Source organism: Ceratotherium simum, chromosome 7, assembly GCF_057802395.1.
Source record: "Ceratotherium simum simum isolate JZ-2026a chromosome 7, ASM5780239v1, whole genome shotgun sequence".
NCBI classification, from domain to species: Eukaryota; Metazoa; Chordata; class Mammalia; order Perissodactyla; family Rhinocerotidae; genus Ceratotherium; species Ceratotherium simum.
The window spans coordinates 38,958,726-38,979,924 of NC_141906.1; the positions used below are offsets into that span (position 1 = coordinate 38,958,726).

A 21,199-nucleotide genomic window follows, 5' to 3' on the forward strand; every position below is an offset into this window, starting at 1 on the left:
CTAGAACAGATCATTCAGCACTTTCTGTGTTTTCAGCAGTGTTTCAAATAACTAAGTTCCAAAGGGCACTCTTTCCCAAATTTGCTTTATCCCAAGTAGCACCTGGAATTCTTGCTTAAATCCTGATTTCTAGGGGATGTTCATTACTAGGCAAACACTGTCACAGAGGGTCTGCAAGTCTTTGGAATACCTTATCCTGCCAAGTCCTGAGTGCAGCATTTTTACAGGTTAAATGATAAAGCTGGGGGAGGGAGAAGAGAAGGAACTAGGACATAACAAATACTGTGTCTATTTTGTGACAGACACTTTTCAAGGCAATTAACACTTTTGTTGAATTTAATACTTGCAATAACCTTTTAAAATGGATATTATTATTCCTATTTTACATTAAGGAATGTTATCCCAAAGGTAATCACTCTCTTCTATCACTATAGGTTAATTTTACGTTTTTTGAATGTTATACAGATGGAATCATATTGCAGTAGACAAAATAATGGCCCCCCAAAGATGTCCATGCCATAATCCCTAAAATCTGTGGATATGTTACAGTCATGCAACAACAGGGACATGTCCTGAGAAATGCATCCTTAGGCGATTTCGTCATTGTTCGAACATTGTAGGAGTGCACTTACACAAACCGAGATGGTATAGCCTATTACACACCTAGGCTATCTGGTACTAATCTTATGGGACCACCATCGTATGTGCAGTCCATCATTGCTCAAAATGTCTTTATGCAGCACATGACTGTACTTACATGGCAGAAGGGACTTTGCAGATATGATTAAGGTTAAGGACCTTGAAGTGGGGAGATTATCCTGGATTATCTGGGTGGGCCCAATCTAATCACATGAGTCTTTAAAAGCAGAGAACCTTTCCTGGGTAGGTCAGAGAGATGCGAGTGAGGAGTCAACTCGAAGTTCCTGGCTTTTAATATAGAGGAAAAGGGCCGCTGGCCATGGAATGTGGCAGCCTCTAGAAGATGGGAATGGCTCTCAGCTGACAGCCAGCAGAACAAGCAGGAACTTTGGTCCTATAACTGTAAGGAACTGAATTCTGCCAACCACCCAAATGAGAAAGAATTGAATCCTCACCTAGAACCTTCAGAAAGGAATGCAGCCTGCTGATACCTTGATTTTAATCTAGTGAAACCCTTAATGTACTTCTAACCTACAGAACTGTAAGATAATAAATTTGTGTTTGTTTAAGCCACTAAATGTGTGGTAATTTACAACAGCATAGAAAACTAATACACATATAGTATTTTGTGTGTTCGGCTTCTTTTATGAAATATTATTTGCAAGATTTCTTTGTGCTGTTGCATGTAGCAGCTATTCATTTTCATTGCTGTATAGTATTCCCCTGTGTACAGATACCACAACTTATTTACCTCTTCCACTGTTGATAGATATTTGGGTTATTTCCAGGTTTAGGCTATTATAAACAATGCTGCCATGAACATTCTTGTATGTATTTTTGTTGAACATATGTAAACATTTATATTGTATATACCTAGGACGTATATAGGGTATAATATGTTCAACAAAAGTAAATACTGACAAATAGTCTTCCAACATGGTCACACTAATTTACCTCCCATGAGCAATGTATGAGAGTCTCCACATGCTCGCTGACACTTCCAGTGAACAGTCTTTTTAATTTTAGCCATTCTGGTGGGTAGATAGCGGCACTGGGATTTGAATTTGCATTTTCCTGATGACCAATGAAATGAACATGATTTCATATGTGAAATGACCATTTACATATCATTTTTCATGAAATATCTGTTCAAGTCTTCTGCCATTTTTAAAAATTTGGTCTCTGTCTTTTTATTAATAACTCATGGCAGTTCTTTTCATATCCTGATTATAATTCCTTTTACAGATCTCTGCATTACAAATCTTTTCCTATGTTCTGTCTTATACTTTTATTCTATTCGTGGTGTCTTTTGATGAACAGAAGTTTTTATTTTAAAGTAGTTTAATTTATCAATATTTTCCTTTATGGTTAGTGCATTTTGTGCCTATATTATCCTGTCTATATATCACTGGATTCACTTTGTTAATATTTTATTTTGGATTTTTGATCTTATGTTTATGAGAGAGATTGGACTATAAATTTCTGTTCTTAGAGTGGCCATGTAACAAGGTGATGTTAACATTCAAAAAGCTAAGAGGTTTCATCTCCTTTCTAATTTCTGGAAGACTTTGTGTAAGATGCTAGGTGATTTGCAAACATTATTCTTCATAAAACCTGTTGAGTTATGTACTTATTGTCCTCATTTTATAGAGGAAGGTGAGGCCCAGAGGGAGAGGAAATGACTTGCCAAGGTCATGTCAAGCACTAAGCGGCAAAGCCAGGATTCAAATCCACGTGATTCTGACTCTAAAACCCAGGCTCTTTGCCTACTCCACTATGCTATGAACTCATGAATGAATGGCTGAATGAGTCGGTATTCTAGAGGAGCTAGCGTTTCATTCTATGACACTGCCTAATTACTTCCTGCAGAGAGGAAATACACTGCTAAAGATGACACCCCCCCCAAAAGTTTTATTTTTGGAACCCATCATATTCAGCCTTTTAAAGCTCCTCTATTTCCTACCCCTCACCTATTGTCATATCCTGGAGCAGAGTCTGGATTCCAAATAATAGAGTATTATTTTCATCTGTTTTTTCCAACTAGCTTTAGCTGCATCCTTGAGGGCATATTGGATCCATCTTTCCACTCCTGACAGCATCCTACATAGTATTTTGCAATTAATAGTCACTCAAGAAAAACTTAAACCCATATCCTTTCCATTATACCATAGTTGCTGAGGTTAGTCAGAAGGTCTTGCAATCCTCCCATCCTGTATGCAGCAGCCCGTAGCAGGAAACCTCATGCCTCTTTGCTAAGGATGCTTGGTCAAGGAAGGGTGTGACCCTACAGTTCAAATTTGAGCCATCATAACTTCATGACAAGAATCCACTCACCGACCATCTTTAAGGTCCTCATTTATTATTGAGGGAGATGCATTATACATTAAGTGACTATAATTTCTAGCATAAAACTTATAGGACTTTCTATAATAATGATAAGTACTAATAGAATTAAGGGAGCATATATGAAATCAACTATAACCAATAAAGTATGGTATTTCCAGAAACCCTGGACAAGGTTAAGAGCAGGGATTTGGCATCAGACAGAACTGAGTTATATTTGTTCTCCTTTGCTCTTTAACTTTGGGCAATAACATTAACTATCCAACCTTGGTTCTTTTAACTGTAAAATGGTAATAATAACGATACTCTCTTGTAGATATTATGAGATTTAAATTCTCATCACCATCCTTGTCCTCAGGATACCTGACTTCATTATATAATCAAGGACTCATAAGAATTTACTGTGTTGTGGAGGTGGGAGTAGTATGGGAGCATCCATTTATGAAGGAAAAGGCAGGAACAAGGAATTTTAGGAAAAGAGAAAAGTGTCATCATCTTATAAAGAGCCAACAAGGGGGTTTACTCAACTTAGGCCTTTTAGAAAGTGGGGAAACTCTCCACTGACCTGGATTCACAGCAACCAGAAACACAGAGACCCCTTCCTGATGACTAACTCCTCCTTAACAGGAAGACAGGGATGAAACAGTTTAGAAGCCACTGGAACTGGTAAGAGCTTTGTCTGGAGAGTAAGAATTACAAAGTTAATTTACATGAGAATTTATATTTTTATAATAGAAGTCACTAGAAGTTACCAAATATCCTGTTTATTATAAAGTTCTATTCAGTTCACATCACATTTTCTCATTATTTTACCGATGGAATCAGATTTTTAAAAAAACTGTGGGATCCTGCATCTAAATGGCAATTCAGCATTTTTAAGAAAATTAAGGGGGAACAAGACCATGAAGTAAGCAATCTGGTCTGAAACAAAACAGCATATACAATGTTTTAAAATACAACAGAAGGTAATATAAGATGGTGACATCTTTTAAAAGAATCTGTTTTTAAAATGAAGAATGACATAAATATAAAATAAATGAAAGTATGATTTTAAAACTAATGAAAAATTATTTTGATGATGAAAAGCTCCTTCTTACCTTTTAATAAGCATCACTAAAAAGCACCAATTTACCACAGAGGATGGGTCTAGGCTTCTTACTTAATGAAAAAATGGTATAAAAGATGAAGAAGGTATGCGAGAAAAAAGAAAATATAAAAGATATCTTTCTTTGTCAAGAAAAGACAAAGGTTAAAAACGCATCCCAAGCATCTTAGTTAGAATCATTTAGAACCAAAAAATTTAGGATTAGGAATTAAACAATTTAACCATCACAATCTTTCTCTTAATTTCTTTAGCCATGAGCAGAATTATATGGATAGAAGAAATATGGAGATGCAGCTGGTGAGGTTTTAAAAATTTAAATTTTAAAATTTGGAGTACTTTTCCTGATGCTCAGATTATGTTTTTATTTTCCTTTTGGCATTAAAATGCCCTTTCTTATATATAATGGTGGTAATAATAAAGAGCTATCGATTAAAAATATATATTATAATTTGTATATGTGTTTATTATTTTTAGAATTCTTACTTGATGAAACTAAGTTGTCAACCCCATGTCAGGCCCCTGATTTTTTTTTATGCTAATGTTGCTAGTCAGGGAAATCTAATGAGTCTTGCAGCCTCTGCATTTAGGAAATGACACCTGGAAAGGACACCAACACCCAACAGGTTCCAGTGATTTCCAGAGTCCTCCAAGGCACTTTGATACATTTTTTTAAAAAATTTAGGCCTGAGGAGCAAGGGGAGGAGGCAGAAACTTTTGCAGAACAGGCAGACTCAAGCGCACTGCAGGTGCTAACTAAATACAAAATAATGACGTTACTTAGCTTTTGAAAGATTTCCTTCAGTGGAGTGAGATGACTCAAAGCTCAGGGCACATGAGAATTTAAAGTTTCTTAAGCACTAAGAGGGCTGAAAGATAATGTTTCTACATATCACAAATGCAGGCATATGGATAATTTATATAAAGTACTCTTTTAGGTCAAAGGCAAAGCTTGGATCCTCAAAAATGTTCCTAACGCTGACTTTGTGTCTCCTACACTTACTGCACTACATACTAAGGAAAACTCACGTGCTTTCTGTTTAAAGCAAAACGTCCTAAACCAGGTGTCAGCAGGACTGGCATCAGAGGTGTGGGACTGTGATACTTAGCATTATGCTCTGCTCTCACTGTCGTGATATTCTAATATTTGAACCAGCCCTACATTTTCATTTTGCACCGGGCCCCACAAATTGTGTAGCTCGTTGTGGGTGTCAGGCTGCATGTTCCCCCACGTGTGGGGCACTGTGTGTGACAGAACCTTCAATTGCGCTCTTTGATGTGGAGCTTTATATGTATAGGGCTACGCAGGCTGCAGACTCTGTTTTGGCAGAAGAGGGGCAGAGAATTCGTTCATATCGTTGTAATGGTCACAGCTCAGTGGGGACTTACTCTATTTAATCACAAATCTACATGCTCTGGGCATCTTCAAACCAGAGTACAGGATCTGAAGTGACTGTATGACATTCAACTGCTCGTTCAACATTTAATAATGCATAAGCAGTCGTGTAAAAATGATGTACTATGTAACACGGCAGTCAATGAAACAGGAGGCAAACACTAGAAAAAGATCCAGGTGAGTTGTGTGTTTGCACATCTTTAAAGAGAGTGGACTGAGGTGAGGGCTTGGTATTACTCTATAATTGGAGAAAAGAGTAGACAGCTTAATCCTCTGAGCCTCGGATTCCTCATCTGAAAACTGTGGGAAAATAAGAACTGCTGACAGACATATTGTATCAGATCAAATAAAATATATTTATTTGAAATATATTTATTTGAAAGCCCTTCAGTAAAGCCACATGGCACCGTAGGTAGGGGCACAAGACAGCGGGCTTAGGTTCTAGTTCCAGTTTAGCCTCTTACAGGTAAACTGCAAACCTGGCCTCCATTTTCTCTTATTTACAATGGGGATAAAAATAGCACCTATCTCACAGGGTTTTTGCGAGAATTAAATAAAAGAATCCACATAAGGTGCTTAGCAAACTGCCTGGCATAGACTAGGATGCAATTATGATTTATTATTTTATTATTATTTTTAATATTTGTAAATAATAATATTTAATATTAAGTATTTTAAAAGTACTTGTGAATGTTTGTTATTGCTACTGTTCTATTGATTTATAATAAAAAGGAATATGGATTTAAAATCTAACCTATATTAAATATGGCATTTGTTTGGCTAAATGTGTTAAAAAAAACATTCTTAGATGGTTATCTATACTGAACAGGACAGCCTATTCATCCGATCAAGAAGGGACAAGGACCTTTGTTAGGTGGGGAACCATTTGCAAGCCATGAGGTAATTAAGTAAAATTTTAATTAAAGTTAAATGCTCTCCAATCTAGTGACATCTATAATTCATTCACTTGATTGATTCAGCAGTTACCATACGCCAGACTGTGCAGATACAGACTGTAACCAGGCAAATCTCCATCCAAGAGGTGCTCACCATCCAGTGGAGGGGACAGGGGAGTCAACAGGCAGGAAGAGGAGAAGTGTGAAGGTTAGAAGAGAGTTTATGTGGTGCAGAGGAAGCCAGAAGAGCTCGTGCTTAACTCAGTCATGGATGGTTCTCCTAGTACCTTTTCTGTTTAATCATCATCTTCAATTGCTATTCAAAAAGTTCATTCAACAGGTATTTAAAGAATTCCTATCATGTGTCCGGCACTGCTTCAAATGCTGAGATTAAAGGACAAATGTCTTGAGTCTATTCCCCTGCTTCTAACCTAATCTCATGATTTAGGGTGAGGATTTCCTCAATTTTTCATGCCCTCACCTCTCACCTGTTCTCTCCTGTGATCATCCTGAGTCCCATCTTTTATCGTTCCGCTCTCTTTTCTAGCGAGCGCGGTCTGGATTGTTCTAAGAAGTAGTAATTTTGGGTTAAGAGGCCAAGCATGCTTTGGAGATATGAGATTTCTGGAAACATGACTACCAAGGGGTGTGGGGTGAGGAGCAGAACTGACGTCGGTAGAGTGACCTTTGAGCGCCTTAAGGGCAGAAAAGATGCCGTATTAATCTTTTCAGCCCCAGGGCACAGTACAATGTAAGGTGGATGGTTATGGCTCAGAAAAGGTTTTCTGGATGAATAAATGAGTGAATGAATGAGGCCCCACCATTAATAAAAATGATATCTAGATTCTAGAACTTGAGATAGAGGAAAAATATGGTGGTCAATGGAAGAGTCACCCATGGTACTTTTGTCCCTCATCCTATAGAAATCTAAAAATTAAAAACCTTTTTAAAATCAGGGCCAGCCTATGATTTCAGGGGAGGAGAAAACTCCCCCAGAGCCCCAATGACTCCCCCTCCTTTCTATTTCTGGCATAAAATTAGCTGCCTGAAGACAAAGCCTTTTATTCCGCAATTAAGGATGCAATTAAAAATGCAAATGCATGAAAGAGTGAGTATAATGCTAATGAGTCTGAAAGTATAAATGAAGACTCTAAATCTATTCTGCATTAAAGGAGGCATCAGCTTAGGAGGCAGGCTCTCAGCAATACAGAGGTAAAGGATCTCCCTTTTACCTAACGAGTCCCATCTGGCAGGCTCTTTCATAGACTTAGCTTAACTTACTCGTAACAACAAACCCATGAACTAGGTACTATGATGTCCATTTTATAAAGGAGAAACTCAAGTTTTAGCAATTGACAAGCTGTGAAGTCTGGACTAGAAGCCATGTCTATCTGGAGGGAGTCAGTATAAAGTAGAAACCAAACAGAAGGTCTATCAATATGAATTTAACCTGTGTCCCTACAAGATTAACTTCATCTTTGCTGTACTGTAGTACAACGAGCATGGGCTTCAGGGAGAGACATACCGGGGTAAAGAATATGGCTTGGCCACACAGCATGTAGATTATTTTTAAAGCTCTTTGGCCTTCTACAAGGTTCCTCCCCTGTAAAATGGGGATAATAATCATATCTGTGTCAGAGCACTGTGCAACGTTTAAATGAAGTCAAGAGTAAGACACTGACACATAAGCTCTGGCTCCCCGATGTGGCTCAAGTCAGCCCATCCTGACTTTGCAATGCCCTCTCCAGATCTCCTCTGGTTTCCCAGGTCTAGACCTTCTCCAGACTTTCTGCCTCATCCTGTTAAATTGTTTCAGGTACATGGTCATGTCTCTCCCAGTAAGATTTTAAGGGAAATAAGAAACTCTGAATCCAAGGTGCTGCAACAGATCATATTTCTGAATGAATAAGTGATGATTTTGCTAAATAAGAATCTATGACTGAATGAATGAGAGGCAATAAAGATGTCAGCCAGCCCTGTGCCAAGGACTGCACAGGGGGTGCACACAGCTAATTGTAACATGTCCTCTGGGGAGAGCTGCTGAGAAAATGGTAGGTCCAAGTTGGAGGGGTAGAAGACAAAAATCTGAATTGTAATAAAGTCCACAGATTTCATGGCTTTGCCTTAAATGCCCCTGAGAAATCCACAGCCAAGTGAAGTTGGAGGCAGCTGCATTCCACATTCTTCCTTACCATCCCCAGGTTACTGACCAGCAGTACAGTGGGGCAGGAAGGGGTGCGGAAGGATATGTACTGTTTAAACAATAATAATAATAATAAAAGACCAGAGTCTCTTACTTATGTGATTATATAACTTTCTTCTCCCTCCAAAATCAATCAGGTGAAAATATCCTTCCTCTACAATACAAACCCAACAGGATGAAGAATCCTGGATGGGATTTATTTTTTCAACACTGCTTTCAAAGTAATTTCCAGCCTTATGTCTCTGGAATAGGAAGACTAAGAGTGCTGAGAAGGAGACACAGGATGAGGGGCCCTGCCCCTATCCCAAGTCCTCTCACTAAGAGGATATAGGCTGTATGTGCTTATCTAAATCTAATATTGAATTAGGCCCCACTTTAAAGAGAGTCACAGAGTTCAGCAGGCAAGTGAGGCAGGCTGAAAGGCCTTGCAGTGCCAGATGTGTCCCGGAAATCCCAGTCCCTGTAGGTAGTGCCTGTGTCCTTAGGACATGACCAGACTCCACGCACTTGGTGGCAGCCTAGCTTCTCTTGGATTTCCATAGGATTGAGTGCTCAGAGATCTTGGCTTATAGTCTAATTTTTTTCTTTCACATCTGTATAGGAAAAAGAGTTTAGGAATTAATTCATTCAACAAATATTTACTAAGGAGATTTCTTTATGTCAAGCACCGAGGCATAAGCACTAAGGATGTAATAAAATTAAGACGTTAACTGGGATTTGCAAGTCGAGTATTGAATGATATTTCCATTTCAAGGAGCTTTACCATGGAGCCTTGATAAAGACCAGAATGATCACTATTTTAACAGATTAGTTTTAAATACCAGTGGACTTCTGGGCAGATTTCACTGTAGGAAGACTTATAGCCACGTTGTAAAGATTAAAATAAGATAATTGCAAGGTATATAACACATGAGGTATCAGAAAATGATAGTCATAATAACGATCTGCACACTATTTGAATTGCCTAGAGATATAGACTATGAGCATCCTGAGGGAAGGAGGTCTGTGTTCTTATTTATCTCTGTATCCTTAACATCTACTGCAGACTGGTACACTGTAGGTAAGTACATAAAATTATGTTTGTTGAATGAAAGAATCAGTGCACTAATAAATCAATGTATGAATGACATGTTACAAAATGCAGCAGGAAGCAGACCTAAAAGCATTTGTCATATTATAGCCTTTGAAGCAAAAACTATCTTAGATAGTAGCAAGTTTGAGCTACCAGTTTAAAATGTGGACTTAGAACCACTGTAAAAAAGAATCAGTCCTTCAAATTCAGAACAGGAAACTGTGAGCAGAGGACTTGGAGGGAGTAAGGAATACAGAGGGAAAGTGGAAGAAATCATGGGCTTAGGGAAACTGATGACATTTATGAAGAACTGGAAGGGGGAGTTGTAAACAAAGTGATTCTTGCTTATGTCTGTCTCCAACTGAATTCTTTTTGGATTCTGCCTCTGCGTAGACTCTTGTGGGGGATGAGAAATGCCTGATGAGTTGACACAACTGGGCATTCTGGAGCCACGGAATCCTGGCCTCCCCCTTCAGCTTTCATGGGGGCTAGAGGAGAGAAAATGTGAAAGGTCGCCAGGAGGTCTGTCCTCCTTCCCTTGCTGAAGGAGAAAGCAAAGGGACAAGGAGCTCATCCCTCTGCTGTGAAAACAGTGCCTTATTCACAAACAATTCTATAGTCTCTCTGTCCTGCAGGGGAAAGGCTGCTTTTATAACAAATGATAAATATCACCAACATTTATCAATTGCTTCCCATGTGCCAGGTATTCAAATTCACTATTTTATTTAATCATTGCAAGCACTTTATGGGATCCTATTACTATTCCCATTTCACAGATAAAGAAGCTAAGGCCAGAGAGATTGACTTGTCCAAGATCACTGAGCTAGTAAGTGGCAGAACCAAGATCCAATGTTCGTCTGGTAGAATCTAGCAACTGTGCTCTTAAACACTGCTCTATAGTGCCTCACACACAGGATCTATACTCACGTCCAATTCAGCTCTGTGATCTTGGGGCAACTATTTAACTTCCCTGAATCTCAGTTTCTTCATCTGTAAAATGCAGGAAATATCCTCTGACTCTTCAGGTTGTTAGGAGAATCATATGGGGAAAAGTATGTAGAACACTACTAGCATAATGGGAGACCCATAGAAGCTGCTGGACAAATGCCTCCCTCCACTTCCACTTCCTCATGTGTATCAGGGATAACTGCCTTCCCAGCTGGCTAGAACATCAAGGGTCTGGGGCCCCCAGAGATGCTAAATGTAGTGTTGTGAAGATGTGCTCTCCTGCCTGTCTGTGTACTGTCGCCTGTGGGGAATACTCCTTGCTTACTTCATCTGCAAGCTGTAGATCATGACCTATTAGTGAGTTATTAAATCAAGTTAATGAGTTGTGACCTTCATTTTTTAAAAAAAAGAAGAAGACAGAACGGAAGATAACACAGTATACTGTACATAAAAAATGCTAGTACAATTTAATGAAAATTTTCTTTCAGTTTTATGTGTGTATGTATCTACTGGGTCATGATGAAGAATGTATTTCTTACTTTGAGTAACAAGACTTGAAGGCCTTTGGGTTAACTCATACAAAATCTTCAAGAATCAATTGAAGATATCCTTGCATTAGGAAGCAATAAAGGTTCCAGGCCTTTCTAGAGCTAACTTTTCACATCACACTGCATTGTGATTGTCTTCCCCTCATCTGTCTCCCCCACTAGGCATGAGTTTCTTGCAGAGAGAAAACATGACTTTTACTGCTGGGTCCTCAATGTCCATTATAGGTCATGGCACAGAATATATACTCAAAAGATGCTTGAGGAATGCATAAATAAATCATAGCAACTGACTTTTGAACCCAAGTTCACAACAGAAAGGTTATTCACTTGAACTCTCAAAACCGATACTTTTTATTAACGAAAGAATATGGGTCAAGTTTCTCTTTTACATCCTTTCCTGTGACCTTTTACTCCCTACTGTGGGGTTTATGTGCTTCTCTTTCCTACCTCTCCATTCTCGCAGTATTCCCAAGTGCTCCTGCTCTCCTTTATCAAAAGGAAGGATCTTTCCTTAGCTGTTTGCACTTTTTAATCCCCTCTATCTCTGACCTTTCTCAGCAGCATTTGGATATAAAGGTCCATTCCTATTAGTAGTAGGAAAAGCTTTGTTCTGTTACAGATGCTTTTACCAGCTGATAGATAAGAAGGGAGAGCATATTTTCGAGGCAGGGAGACCTCAATCTGCCCATGTAGAGAGCTCAAAGTACATGCAACAAAACCAAATTCCAGTGGCTCAGGAGCCCACATGCATCTACATATGAAGAATTGATAATGTACTTGTAGAGCATTTTGAAAAATATTTTATTCACATTTTTAACATTTTATTTACTTTTAAGGTTCTACAACTATATGTGTTTCACAATGCAGGAAATACACAATACAAATAGCCCACGAAATCAAATATATCCAAACCATTCACATAGAACATGTACAGTATTATCATTAGCAACAATCAACTCCATTTGTACAGCACCACCAAAGCACTTCTAGCACCTTACACAAAAGATTAAAAGAAGGAAAATAATTACAACTAGACTGGGAAATAGAGAGGATCGGCTCAAGTTGAAAACACTGCCTGGCTCAAATGTGCTAGTTCCCCATCCCACCCCTTCAACACTTTCAGGCAAACAAATTGCTGTCACCTGGGAGGATCATTTCTAGTAGGGGAATGAGGCCAGCTTCTGCACGATGCTGAGAAGAGGCAGCCTCTTGGACAGGGCCAAAGCAGCGCTAGGGTTGGGAGTGTGACTGTGTGTGTATGTGTAGATGGAAGAGGAGGGAACTCCAAAAGGAATGGTGGTTTGTAGTGCAGACAAATATTCTACTAAGTCAGCTAAATTGTTTATCACAGAACAAAGAGCTTGCTTGCTTTCTCATTTAGGTTTTGGCTTTGTGGAAGAATGCCAATAATACTACAGAAATCCCATATGTCCTATAGCGCAGTTTATTCTGCATAAAAACCCCAAAGAGGTTTATGTTTGAATTTCTCCTCTTAGCTAACCTTCTCCTTAATCTAAGAGTCCAGCGCTGTGCTGACAGAAGCAGATTGGGAATCGTAGCTAAAGTAAGTTCAACAGCTGATACTGCATAAGCTGAGCCCTTGGGAGGTGCAGTGAAGCGGGGAGAAGGGAGGTAGGCGATCTGACTCTGGTACCCAATAGCTGTGGGGTCCTGGGCAAATCTTTTCCTTCCTGGGGCCTCAGTTTCCTCTTCTGTAAATTAAACAGTGGACCTAGGGATAGCTAAGGTTTCTTTCAGCCCTAGAATTACATAAAGATAAGCAGAATGAAGAGAATAATACTCCAGGATGTCACTCTCAGATTAAAGAGACATGCTCATCATCTCATATTTATATACTTGGAGAAACCCTGCTACTCATTTATTCTGAGAGAGCAACTAGCTGATTTTCTAAAATAAGCACAGCCAATTGGCACTAGCTCTATCCAAGGGCTCCAGATAAAGCGAGCATCTCTATGAAAATCCTATAGCCAAAATTTGTCTTAAAAAACCCCCAAAATAACAAAGGTACAAACTTACCGAATCCTTTTTAGTAAAGATTCCCCTTAGACCTTTCTAGTTCATTTCATTTTATTGCTTTTTTTTTTTGCAGGGTGAGGGTGTCTGTTTTATCACATTGCATAAGAACAAGGCCAGGGGATCTTGTAAGTTTTTTCTCTCTGATTTTACTCTATGCACGGCCCATATCCCTTCCAATTCTATGCTCTAACAGTCATTTAGATGCTGAAGTCAGCCCTCTATGTACAAAATAAGTATTCATAATTGAATATTGGAAACCAAATACCAGTTTTGTATACCTCATTTTGTAAATGAGAAATCATTTGGAGAATTTCCCATGAAGCGTCAGCTACTTTTAAGCCTCATTTAAAAGCAGTTCCTCCTTTCAATACAACCTCCAACTGTTAGAATGTTAACAAGATAACATTCTTTATTACCTTGAGACTTCCTCTCTTTTGTATGTTGTACTTTTATTTATCATTTTAGAGAATAAAGGTTTGAGTCTGATTAATACTACTCTTTCAAATAAGTCTATTAGTTTTACATATATCATATCACTTCATTTAATTTTCCTAATCTTCTACAACTAATTAAAGGACTAAGGTATTACCAGTATATTTTCAGCAAACTTCTTCTAATATATTAATATTTTTATGCATTATATTTTTTAACAAGGTATCAAAAATGTGATTTTTCCTCCCAGTTTTATTTCATATAACCATTTCATTTTCATTAACTGATTTATCTCTATCCTATTAACCTAATTGGCTTTTCCCAATTTGCTACCCAAGAACAAAACATTTCAAGATCAAAAAATATTTTGTATCACAAAGACCAGCAACACAACACAAGTAAGGAGAACAGAAATAGCTACTTTCCATCATATTTGTGACATCACCGCGAGACATGTTCTAGGTGGTTCTTAAAAGTTCCTTTCACAGATTACACTGAAGTATATCAAAATAATCTTCAAAAATGCAGTTGGACAAATTTGGAACATTAATATTCTGATTTTTTTTTTTAATTTAAAATCTCAGGGCTTCTGAGGTACTGGAACTCCCTGGAATAAGAAGGGACTCTATGCTTGTCAGAGTGGCCAGCAAATCAAGGCCCTCGAGAACCTGCCGCCTTCTGGAATCCTGCTCCCTTCTTGGCCCTGCTGTGCCTACCTAATACACACAAAAGATAACTTTATAGCCAAAGCAGAATCAACAGGACAAGTCAATTCAAGTACATAGTTTAGTGTCTATAACATGCACCTCATCCCAGGAAAAGACAGTGAAATTTCAGGTGAGGAGGATATGACCTCAGGTAGGAGTCAGACCACATTCTGGGGCAGAGTGGGGAGAGGTGAACACAGTGAGGATGGGCATGGGTCCTCCTCCATTGGCACCTGGATTCATTTTGATCATTAATTGTGCATCACTTTCCCCCTCTGGCTGTTGATATTTATATTGTTTTTTAAAGTACAGTCAGCACTGACGAAGTATATCTTGGAAGTAATATAGGAAGCTTGTGCTAAGAAGAGGTGCATGTTATAGTTTAGTGGTGATGGGTCTTACTCAAGAGTTTATGGGGATGAAGAACAGGAAGGCATTTCAAGTTCAATCAATCATTTTTTTTTTCTGGTAAATTAATGAGTTTTGTCAAGCAGGGAACAAGTAATGTTTGTGTTCTGAGAAATAACTGATAATGAGATGCCACAGAAGAAAGTCTTTCTGTCAAAACTTGTTAGGAAAAAACACATAACTCTTTAAAAAAAGAGTGCTTCTGATTTCAAATCAATACACCAGAGTTAATGCAATAGATATCAAGCAAGTCAGGAGGTGATACAGGAATATTTTCGTCCCATATTGATGGTGAGCAAATGTCCAGGGCTTTGGTCCACATATTCAATTTAGGATTTATTAGAACTGAAGATGTTTCTTCTCATTCTTTTTACTGCAACCTGTGCGAAGAACCCCGGATCATAGCATGGTCAAAGAATAACTTATTAAAAGTAAGGGCCTTTAACTAATTGAATATAACATTTCACACATTTCTTCAAAATGGTTAAACTTAAGGGTTTACAGTGGTGTATTGATGAGCATGGGTTAATAAGAACAAATGTTCTATTGCTACAAGGTGGATTGCTCACAAAGTGCAGATCACAGTAAGAAATGCTCTGTTGCCTACCTGACATAGAGGGAACGTTTCTGATTGGTTCGCAGGGACCCGGACCCGGAGCTCATGCTGTGGTTCATCATCTGCTCTCGTAGGTCATGGATTTTGGCCTCAAATCGAGCGTAATCTGGGAATGGAAACAAAGGTGGCAAATTTGGTTCTGTGCCTTCAGAGGTAGAAATGCTGTACACCCAAAGCAGCCCTTCGCCCTTGTTGTTGGTTCCTTTGCTACACAACAGGGAGATGCACAGTTCAAGAATGGTGGAACACTGAGAGTCCGCTTACTTAGTATTATTTATTTGCAGACATTCACAAGAGGAAAAGAGCAAATCAGGTATTTCCCCAAACGTAACTAGAAAACATACTGCCATCAAATCCCCAATATGTGAAAAGTCCACTGGGGAGGAGGTGGGTGTGGTTACAAATGGGCAATACAAGGTACCCTTGTGATGGAGATGGTCCCTGTCTTGACTGTGGTAGTGGACACAGGCAGCTGCACATGTGATAAAATGGCACGTTTATGGCAGCTTAGTAGAGCACTGTAGTGCAAGTTTTGGTCAGAGCTTTGCACAGACTTCACACAGCCCCCATTAGCATTTTTCAGAGAAGAAAACAATCTGGCCTGGGACACAGAGCAGGAACTCTTAGCTTCTTCTGATCCATGCTCCACACTGTCACTTGCTAAATTCCACACATCACCCCCCTGAGAACCACTAAATCTCCCACCTGTTCCCAGGACTCCTTCCTTTACAACTTTGATGACTTCACTACCACGTAGAAACCTGAAACCCCACCTCCACCTGCCCCCCTGAAACACCCAATTCAGAGCCAGTCTTGACCCCATTGGACCACTTTGCGACTTGATTGTACTTATCACACCCAATTACAGTTATTTGTGCAGTTGCTCATCTTCCCCACTAGACTGAGCTCTCCCAGGGCAGAAGCACGTCTTGCTCTCCTTGGAATTCCCTGTTCCTAACATAGCGTCTGGAATGCAGGAGGCATTTAATAATAAGTGCTCAATGAACGTTTTCTGAAGGAATGAATGAATAATGAATGAGGAAGTGAGCAGAATCATGAAATGAATTCAGTTATAAAGTGCCTGCAGGAACTGAAATTGCCCATTTTCAATGTTAAGGTTTTTCAATGAAGAAAGACAACATGCTTCTCCTCTAGAACTTCTTTTTTCAAGGCTAACTATTCTGTCTAATTTCAACGCTTTATTCCTGTCTAAATACTGCCATTCCAAAATCTGCTGTTTTTTTTTAATTGTTCTTTCCGCATTCTCTGTGCTCTCCCTATCTCTGTCATGTCAAACATTGCAAACAGTTCTCTGATACTTAACCATATACAATCAGCACTTTGTAAAGCTCTTCTAGGTGCCACATTTTATATATCACAACAAGATACTTGCTTTAATAATAAACTATGTTCTCCTTACTGTATGGCTTATTAGATCCCCAAAATGTTTTCTGCCATGCTTTTGAAATGTTTGTTCTACTTTGTATTCTATGGTGTTTACATTCCCAACTATAGATGGAGAAGTATTGTATTGTATTGTATTTTGCATTTATCTTTATTGGAATACATCCTGTTCTCAACTTCTCCATCTTGCCAATCATGTTAACTACAAATCGTTTGTTCAAAAATGCTCAGCTACCCCTCTCTTTGCTCCTTTAGGAAAAACACAACTTAAGTATAAGTAATTTCATCAGAGCAAAAACAATAAGATCTGGGTTTACAAATATAAATGGGGTGTGTATGTGCATGTATGAGTGTGTGTGTGTGTTATGTGCGTGTGAGAGACAGAGAGAGAGAGAGGACGGGGCTATGTCTCCAGCTTCTCAGACATAAACAAGTTTAGAGCGAGAAATGCTGGAGAAATAACAAGAAAGCAGGTACGTATATTGTGAAATATAAGAATTAAAAAAAATTTTTTTATTGCGGTAACTTTATGTTTTATAATAGTACTGAAAATTATATTTTTCAAGTTAAAACAAAATCTAATACTACCATGTCCATTTAATCTTAATCCCCTCTCCTTTTCCCAAATGTCTTATTCACATCTATGTCCTCCCCTTTCAAATATTTTTCAGTCAAATTCCTAACATTCAGGAGAACATTCAAATGAGATTTTAAAGATTTTATTTATTTATTTTTTTCCCCTTAAAGCCCCAGTAGATAGTTGTATGTCATAGCTGCACATGCTTCTAGTTGCTGTATGTGGGACGCGGCCTCAGCATAGCCAGAGAAGCGGTGCATCGGTGCGCGCCCAGGATCCGAACCCCGGGCCGCCAGCAGCGGAGCGCGCGCACTCAACCGCTAAGCCACGGGGCCGGCCCTCAAATGAGATTTTAAAGTGCTCCAATCTTTATATCATCTAAACAGGAATTCATGTTTACTGAGCACCTGCAGTGGGCTAGTACCTGTGCTACATACTTTAAAAATTATATTATTTTTCCTAACAAAGCTCTATTACTTAAAGATGAAGAAACGGGTTCAGAGAGGTTAATTAACTTCACCAAAGTCACAGAGCTTCTAGGTAACAGAGCTTATTGGATGCGGAGCTAGCATTCAACCTTGGATGTCTATGAGACCAATTTGTTTTCATGACATCATAACACCTAGTATAACACCAGAATTCTCCCTTAGAACCTAAGACCTCCTCAATTCTCCAGCCCTACCTCTTGACACCTTGCTCTCCTTCCTCTCATCTACTGTATTAAGTCTGTGCATGCTGGTCTTCTTTCAAGCACTGTAAACTCCTTAGAGAGTTCCCCAAATCTCAGAGTCTATCATTCCTCCTTCCCTATACACAGGATTGTACCAGGTACTTGGCATACAGTTTTGAATAAGACAGAACCTGAAGGAGTTTGCTTCCAGAGTGGGACACTGACAAGGAAACTAAGCCGGGAGACTGCACTAAAGAAGTAGCACCTTATTTTGTTCTGCTTTGCACGAAATAGGTGCCTGGTAAATGCTTTTAAAATTACAAGTTATTTATTTTATGTTTCTTGGGATGTTTCTTTTTCCTCTCTATAAATGATAAGCCATTAAAAAAAAAATCCACGTTCTTGGGTATCTAAGTCCACTTGTTCCTGACTAGACACATTCATATTGAGACTGTGTCATTTGCTTTCACTTCGACATGGTGAGTGATAATAGGAGACAGGGTACAAGATTTGGGTTTTGTAGATGGGGTCAGAACCCTGGCCCTGCCACTTATTAGCTGTGTATGATTATGAAAGTTATTAACCTTTCTGGGCTCAATTTCCTCATAAGTAGAATGGCAATAATAATTGTATCTACTTCAAGATATGTTGGGAAGATTACAAGAGAAAGCTGATGGACCTGAAGGGTTGGCTCTGAGTAATGACTCATAACTCCTTCTGATAATTTTCATGTGTAATTCAACACCTATTCTTGTTCAATGCTTGCAAAAGTCATAACTCCCTTCTATACCATGTAAAATGGAAACGTGTGTCCACTCCTAGAGCCCCCTGGTGCAGTCTCACTCTGTCTATTATCAATTGATGTCTCTCCTGGGCCAAAAGAGGAATGAACCACAGATGGCCATACTTTGGGACACTTCGCATCAGGATGGAACTGCTCACCTGTTGGGTAACCACTAAACGGCCCCTTGGGTCCTCTCACAAATCTGCAGTGATTAAGAGGTCAGGAGAATGATGCCCAATTCCCAAACTGCTGCCATTTGCAGGATATTAGTGACCTTATCCATCAGTATCATCTCAAGACTTTGAGCTACTGATGACATTTGGGTGGAACGAAGGCAAAAGTGTAAACACCACACCCTACACATTACTTGCTTCCCTTGCAATTTGTCAAGGGTGAACAAGGAGACCCAGAATGCAAATCCACCCCATCATTCACACAGAAAAGGAGGCACTGCCTCCTGTGAGGGGGCTGGAGTTGTTTAGTGAAGTAGGATTAATCTGCCTTGATTCAAGCTGCCCAACTACTCACATCTTCAAAGCTCAGATGGCCAGCCTTGTGCCTGCGAGGAGGAAACCATAAGTTCAGTGGGTTAGACTACAGCATGAAGCCATAGGCATGTCCTCCCCCAAGTGAGCTGGCGAGTAGCATCCCCCTCCACAGTTAGGAGCTCATCCAGCTGACTCACGGTTGTCAGTTACCAGAGGAAGCAGTGAGCAGAGGGAGTGGGGTTCAGAACTCGAAGCTAGGAGGTAGCTTTAAACCTGATTCTTGTCATTTACTCCCAATGGGATCTTGGGATATTATTGAGCCTCAGTTTGCTCGTCTGCAAATTGTGAGATTCCCCACACAAAGTGGTTTTGAGAATGAAAATGAGGTTTGACATGAAGCATTTTGTAAACGTAAGGGATCATTGCTGTTATTACTGTGGTGGCTTCTGTCAGTACAAACGCATACTCAGTCTTTAGTGGCACTAACGAGGACAGGAGCATCCTATTCCTATTTGCTCATTAGGGACATTGCGCAGCTTTAACAACAACTGGTAAAATAATTGGGCTGTAAGTGGGGTTCCACACATCCAAGCGACAGAGGCTGCTTTCCTGCCGAGTTATCCATTTCCACGCTACAGGGGAAGTAGTTTGAAGAGACCACCTGCCGCAAACCTGAGAAGTGATGCTTTTAATAGACAAATCTGAGCTAGAAGCTCTTGGTGGTTTATAAGCTAAGGAAGTTCCAGCTTTGGGTCACCTTCTAATACAGCTGGGGCAAATGTCAATGGCGTGCAGTCTAGTGGGGGTCACAATACTGTTTACCTGGACATGACCCTTGTTGTCATCAGTGTTCAGGAAGGGTGCATGGGAAGGATGCAGGAGGAATAGTTTACATCTATTCTTAGCACTGCATCTAATCACTGCTCCAGGGATGAGATACCGGTGAGCAATTGTAAATGATTCCATTTCTTTGGGGTAAACATCCTTCTTTCATTTAATCAGCAAACATTTCTTCAGGGTTTATTACATGCCAGACACAATGCTAATTGATAGGGATATCGAATCCACTGGACAGATCCTTGCCTCAAGGGGCTCACAGGCTGGTGCATAGCTGCCTTTAATTTTCTGTTTCTTGTTGTGAATATGAAAAGAGCATTTGCCATTTAAATATCTCTTCCCTGGGAGGAGTAGTGCTTTCTAGATGGTAACGGGATATCTCTACAGTGGGAAGAAGCCAATACAGTCAGATCCTTGTTACAATGGAGAAACTGAAGCAGGTGAAATCTTTGTGACAGACTACGTGGTTACTGGCAGAGTGAGAGGAGCAAGTAGGGTTTCAAAGCAGTGCCCGGGAACCACAGTGGCTGGATTTAAGTCTTGGCTCTGTACGATGTTGGGAAAATCCCTTACCCACGCAGAGATACTGTTTTCTCCTTTGTAAAATGGAGAAATCATCTCCGCCTCTATACAATGTTGATCTGAATATCTAATACAGTGTACTTCATTTTCACCATTTTAAGCAGTACTGATTTTTAAAAGCACCATCAATTAATAATAATTAGCACTTTTTTGGAGAGGCTGGACACAAGACTCATTCTGATTTCACAAGCTGAAGTGTATGTGTGTAGAAAGGGGAAGATGCGAGCCTTATAATCATTGTAATATGATAAACAAAAGTGCTCAGAACTAGAGAACCCCAAACAAATGTATTATTCCTCTCTCTCCACTACACTCTTAACTGAATAGTCACACATAAGAGGATCAGGCCTAGACCACTGGTTATATTTCAAGTCCAAAAAGCAATACTTTGTCAAAATTCTTTTGTAGATGACAAAAATAATTCTATTTACTTGGAGCTCAGAAAATAATCAGTGGTTCCCATTTCACCACCTCTTCTTTTCTAAGTTGCTCTGGGATTTCAGAGCCAGA

At 39.4% G+C, this 21,199-nt stretch overlaps 1 protein-coding gene across 11 annotated transcripts in view; it reads right to left on the reverse strand.

Moving 5' to 3' along the window:
- DLG2 (discs large MAGUK scaffold protein 2) overlaps positions 1–21,199 on the reverse strand; it is a 1,864,788-nt gene that overhangs the window by 129,914 nt on the left and 1,713,675 nt on the right. For all 11 annotated transcript variants that reach the window (XM_087433531.1, XM_087433533.1, XM_087433536.1 and 8 more), the window contains one exon: positions 15,339–15,453. In XM_087433531.1, the coding sequence (XP_087289657.1) occupies positions 15,339–15,453 (115 nt within the window). The remainder of the gene's footprint in view (positions 1–15,338; positions 15,454–21,199) is intronic.